This window comes from Papilio polytes, unplaced genomic scaffold, assembly GCF_000836215.1.
Source record: "Papilio polytes unplaced genomic scaffold, Ppol_1.0 DF823824.1, whole genome shotgun sequence".
NCBI lineage: Eukaryota > Metazoa > Arthropoda > Insecta > Lepidoptera > Papilionidae > Papilio > Papilio polytes.
The window spans coordinates 15,925-21,958 of NW_013525380.1; the positions used below are offsets into that span (position 1 = coordinate 15,925).

The following is a 6,034-nucleotide window of genomic DNA, read 5'->3' on the forward strand; positions in this document are numbered from 1 at the left end:
AAAAACAAAGAAAGCAAAAAAGACATCAAATTTCGTCACGCGATATTGTGCTAAACTATTTAACTACGTCGTAGTCTTTGACTCCAAAAATCAAACAGAAAAATGGGATCCACCTGCACTACCTTTCGGATAAAAAAAGAATTATCAAAATCGGTCCACTAGCGGCGGAGTTATGCCGTAACAAACATAAAAAAACATACAGACGAATTGAGTACCTCCTTCTTTTTGGAAGTCGGTCAAAAAGTATAGAAAAAGAAATCTAGATGATCTACTTCTACTTTCAGGTTACTGCGAACTTAAATCACATCCAAGTGTGACTTATCATTGTTTAGAAGGTGGTGAAAACAGTATCAAAGGTGCAAAAGTATGCGGTTCTTTAGTCCCCTCAGGAACTGTTGTGAGTGCGGAATGCAATAAGCCATATTACTATCACTACGGCATACACCCGTTCATGCGCTGCATTGACGGTGTTTTTGATTACATCGCGATCTGTGAACTGGGTGAGTTTGCTAAATTAATCTTGCTAGCCTGTCCCACCACTGGCTGAGAAGACTCTAATATCTAGCGTCACTGTCAGATAGAGTACTAAAATCTGATGTTTCCATATGTTTTATACGTTGGTTTGTTAACAATCTACAAGAATTGTGGGACAAGCTCTTAATATTATAAAAGCGTAAGTTTAGATGGATGTTTGCTAGAGTTTGTAGCCTAAACGGATCAACTAAAAAACACAAAAGTGAGTACCCTATATGTTCTTCCAGACTATTCTCTACATCTATACCAAACATCGAAATCCATTCGTCCATTTAGGTTACAAACTCTAACAAATATCCATCTAAACTTCCGCATTTATAATACTACCTTTCGCCCGCGACTCCGTCCACGGTGAATTAAAAAAAGCACAAAAGCGAGTAGCCTATATGTTCTTCCAGACTATCCTCTAAATCCGTTCAGCCGTTTAGGCTTCAAACATCCATATAAACTTTCGCATTTATAATATTAGTATGATTTGTTACAGAATGCGGAACAGTGACGCCGCAAGGCACCGAACTGATAACAAACGCCCTTGAGGCTGATAGAGCAGAGGTGCCGTGGCATATAGGAGTCTACCGGAAGTCAAATGGAACCCACATGTACCAGTGCGCTGGTAGTCTAATAAGCACATCAGCTATCATTTCAGGTATATTTCTTGCTAACATTAAAAACTAACTTCCGCAGTTCCGGCATGGAATAAAAAAAAAGTAAGTTGCCTAGGTGTTCTTCCAGACTATATCTATGACAAATTTCATCTAGATTTATTCAGAATTTTAGGCTATAAACTAAACTTTGCATTGATAATATTAATAATAACTTTCGCCCGCGACTCTGTCCGCGTGAAATTAAAAAAAAAGAGAGTAGTGTATGTGTTTTTCTAGACTATCCTCTACATCTGTACCAAATTTCATTGAAATCGGTTCAGCAGTTTAGGCTACAAACTCTAACAAACATCCATGCATCCATCTAAACTTTCGCATTTATAATATTACTAGCTTTCGCCCGCGACTCCGTCCGCGTGGTATTAATAAAAACAAAAGAAAGTAGCCTATGTGTTATTCCAGACTATCCTTTACATCTATGCCGAATTTCATCCAGATCCGTTCAGCCGTTTAGGCTACAAACTCTAACAACCATCCAAACTTTCGCATTTATAATATTAGTAAGAAGTAAGATTAGTAAGATTGGTAATATAGATATTCAGTGCATTTGCATATTCTTACATCATGAAATTGCCTCTTTTATTTGCGCTATTTATTCTTTTATTTCCAGTGGCTCACTGTTTCTGGGATAATTCTAGAACAGCGAAAAGGCCTGCATCTAATTTCGCAGTCGCCGCTGGGAAGCTGTACTTACTTTGGGACGAACCTAAAGATGCAGATTACGTCCAAAAACGCAACGTAAGAAATTTTTATTGAAATTATATGATCTTATTCCCCCGTCCCCTTTTTACCACCGAACTTTGAGACGTACGGCTACTCTTCATCCTTTCTTGGATCCATCTTCAAAGGAAAAAGTTGCCGGCCTCAGTGTACCCGTCCAGTTATAACGTGGGTGCCCTCAAGAAGCAGGGTGAATCGGCACTTATTCAGCTAGCGCGTGCTATCCTTCAGCCGCGTCTTCACTTAGGTTAGGTGGAGTCGTGGTCAAGCGCTGGTTTATTTATGTTAAAAAATATACTGTTTTTGGAAGTGGCTAGTATATAGAAACACGCAAAATTTCAAAATAATGTTCTAGACTTTATTCCTGATCACGTAGAATATGTATCTATCAAACCAGGGTTGTAACGGATAACAGAAATCTGCTTCCGCATCCGCAAGTGCGGAACTTCCGCAAGAAATGGTAACTCCGCCTCCGCTACCATTTCATTTTCGTCTTTAATTGCGAGATATACAAAAAGCCAGATGTCCAACACTTTATCAAACTAATCTATCTTATTTAGACAAACTATAATTACCCTGAACCCGCCAAATTGACGAAGTGACCGCTGCTCATAGACATCCGCGATCGCAGAAGCGGTGTCTACCTTTATCCGACGGAGGAGAAGACGCACATAATGAGGATATTTCCCTTCCTATGCATCCCCTCCACCGTCAAATCCACCTCCCCTTCCCATCCTCTCCTTATAAGAAAAGAGTGGTAAAGAGAAAGGGACTTAAATTAGGCCGGACCACACTCATCAGACGAAACACGGAGGTGCTTCCATTTCACGCCTGTCTTCTATGTGGTCGTGGTATTTTTTTTTTCAGGTGAAAAGCATACAACTACCTGCCAGATTCTACGGAAGAAAAGCGAATTATCAAGAGGATATTGCTGTATTGATTGTCGATCAACTATTCGAACTGAAATCTTACTTGAGACCTGTCTGCTTGAGTTTTGATTTGAATTTCAATAAAGCACAATTACGGAGCGGTAGGTCGGGCAAAGTGAGTGTTATTAATTCATCTACAGGGTGTCCCAAAAGGTTACGTACATAGGAAGGTGCCCCAGAAGGTGTAAATTTTTTAAGTTTAAAAAAAAGCCGTTTATTTTTTTTAATACCCAGAGGGCAATTTTTATTTTATTTTTCTGGTGACCATCCCTATGTAAGTAACCTTTTGTGACACCTGTATACTATCTATACTAATAATAAAGCGTAAACACACACTTCTTTGTTGCCTAAGATGTCAGCAATTACAGCATATTTTTGAATCATTTTTATTTCATAAAAAGCCCTTACTTACGTCATGCTTTAGGCTATATATTTTCACGCTATTAAACTTAGAGGGTAAATAAATTGGATAAAAACCCTAATGTAGACAAGAGACCATAAGCTACGAGTAGCCAATATATTTATTTAACCTAAAATGCACATTATCTTATGATCAATATGCGAAAGTTTAGATAGATGGATGTATGTTAAAGTTTGTAGCCTAAACGGCTGAACGGATCTCGATGAAATTTGGCATAGACGTTATGATATTAAAAGTATCATTTTGTATTGTGTTCTATTTTTCTCCATTAGTAAAACACAGTAAAGGGTATACTTATATATTTTTTAATTAAAAAATCTGGCTTCTAAGGGTTCAGGGTTATAATGTCTGTATTTGTATGAAGGGTTAAATGTACAGTAATCGCAAAAAAAACTAGACTAACTAACATCATCACAACAATAAAACAACTTAAATAGAGATGGACGGGACACACTTTACGCGGAGCAGACAAATGGAGTATAACCATAAACTACTGGTAACCAAAAAAAAGGAACGTGGAAGACAACACAAACGATGGGAAGGTGACATAAAAAAGGCTGCAGGAGAGACCTGGTCAAGAAAGGCTAAAAGAAGGGAAGAATGGAAGAATTTGGAAGTGGAAGTGTGAAGTGGAGGACACACAGATAATAAATAACAAATCAAATAAATTAACTTATTAAAACTTTCGTGAGACATTATACTATATAAATTATAACACGGCTAAACTCACGTGATAACATTCGGTGTAGGCAGCGACAAGAAGAACCGAACCGACCGTGAAGAAGGACCCCCAACGGGTTCGAAACTGTCGGTGCCTACACCGAATGTTATCACGTGAGTTTAGCCGTGTTATAATTTATATAAATCAAATAAAACGAAAAAAAAAAATTGATAATAAAATTCAATTGAAGTGACAATTGAATTTATATAATGTGACAGTAATTTAATTATCTGAATAAAGGCTTTTTATTGTTATTTTTCGTGACTGTTATAACTTCATTATTGTTTTAGTTCAGTGGTTGGGGTTTCACGGAGGAACTGCAACAGTCGTTAAGACTTCGGACTGTGGATATGCCGTACATACCAATCCAAGAATGCCTCTCAATATTACCCGAAAATTACAATATTTTACTCACCAATGACAAATTCTGCGCGGGTTATACGAATGGTAAGCAAATTAGCTAAATAGCAAATAAGTCGATGGCTTAGGGGTTTAAGCATTTGACTTGTCTACAGGTCTTGGGTTCGAATCCCGCTGTACTAATGCGATTTTTGATTTATAAAATTTCATATGTAAATAATTTACCCAACGTTCTTACGGTAATGGAAAACATCGTGATGCCTGCACATTAAATGGCGAAAAAAATCAAAGATATGCGTGAAGTCGGATTATACCCAACAGTCACTCAACTCTGTCCCCACGTGGGAACAGATGAGAATAAAATGTTTCATCCGTCCCACCTTTCGCGACGAGGAGACGGTTGGAAGTTATTTTATTTCATAACGGTTCCATGTGTCGCGTTATTGGTGTAGTGGGACTAAAAGGTGGGACGAATGGAACTTTTTATTGTCATTTGGGGACAGAACGGGTGACGGTTGGGAATAATACGTGAAATCAACCAACCCGCAGTGCAGCGTAGTTGACTATGACCCACTTAGAGTAGGCTCCCCCTCAGAGGGAACGTATAGTGAGCTAGTGATGATTTCTTACATGGTCGTGGTATTGCGGGTGGCGAGCTGGTTCTACCACTAAAGAGTTTTCATTAAATCAGGTACCGCAGTATGCAACGGGGATTCCGGTGGAGGTATTACTTTCCCGGAGTTGGAGCGTGGCGTTTTAAGATACTACTTGCGAGGTGTACTATCGATTTCGCCGGCTACATCGAACACATGCGATATGAATAGTATAGCAGGGTACACGGAGATCTACAAACACCAAGTCTTCATACAGGAGAGCGTAGAGTAATTATTAACTGCTTGAAAGATTAAGAAGGGATGACGAAAATGAGATGAATGACTACAGTGGTAGAGTCCGCTATACCAACTTGGTACACATATGCTGGCACTAGACGACCACACAGGAGACAGGGGTGAAATGGAAGCTATTTTGTCTTTCATCTGATAAGTGTACATACCGGAGACATAATTTTAATCCATCTTTCTACTCTTTTCGTACAATAAGGGGAATAGATTTGACGTGACACATGTGTAATATTCAATTTCTATGCGTACATTTTTTATCTACAGAGGAATGAAACAGTAAATAGAATATTTCCACTTCCGTAAAGCTTCCTTATCTTTACTTCCATTTCCCAGAAGGGACTAAAATTAGGCCTCCGCCACGCTCATTAATCAGGCTAAACGCAGAATTTCTTCCACTTCACGTCTGTCCTCTGCGTATTGCGTGAAGCGAGCCAGCACATTCTTGCCAAGATGTTAACGGGCTCTACCACGTATAATCGCGGATAACGCCATCATCATTTTTTTATATAATAACAGGTGGCAAACGAGCAAGCCACCTGAATCCACCGAAATGGATAGCGACCGTTGCCCATAACATCCGCAATTGCAGATGCGTTGCCTACCCTTCATCATCATCATCATCTTCCTCCTTTTTTGACCGACTTCCCAAAAGAAGGAGGTACTCAATTCGTCTGTATGTTTTTTTTTATTTTTATTTTTTATGTGTGTTACGGCATAACTCCGCCGCTAGTGGACCGATTTTGATAATTCATTTTTTATCCGAAAGGTAATGCTTGCAGGTGGGT

The 6,034-nt window shown here is 38.9% G+C and overlaps 1 protein-coding gene across 1 annotated transcript in view; it reads left to right on the top strand.

Moving 5' to 3' along the window:
• Positions 1 to 6,034, top strand: part of LOC106103304 — a 28,774-nt gene that overhangs the window by 6,009 nt on the left and 16,731 nt on the right. Inside the window, exons 4-9 of the mRNA XM_013283036.1 lie at positions 285 to 500; positions 1,019 to 1,180; positions 1,807 to 1,934; positions 2,784 to 2,960; positions 4,278 to 4,434; positions 5,039 to 5,228. Of these exons, the coding sequence (XP_013138490.1) occupies positions 285 to 500; positions 1,019 to 1,180; positions 1,807 to 1,934; positions 2,784 to 2,960; positions 4,278 to 4,434; positions 5,039 to 5,228 (1,030 nt within the window). The remainder of the gene's footprint in view (positions 1 to 284; positions 501 to 1,018; positions 1,181 to 1,806; positions 1,935 to 2,783; positions 2,961 to 4,277; positions 4,435 to 5,038; positions 5,229 to 6,034) is intronic.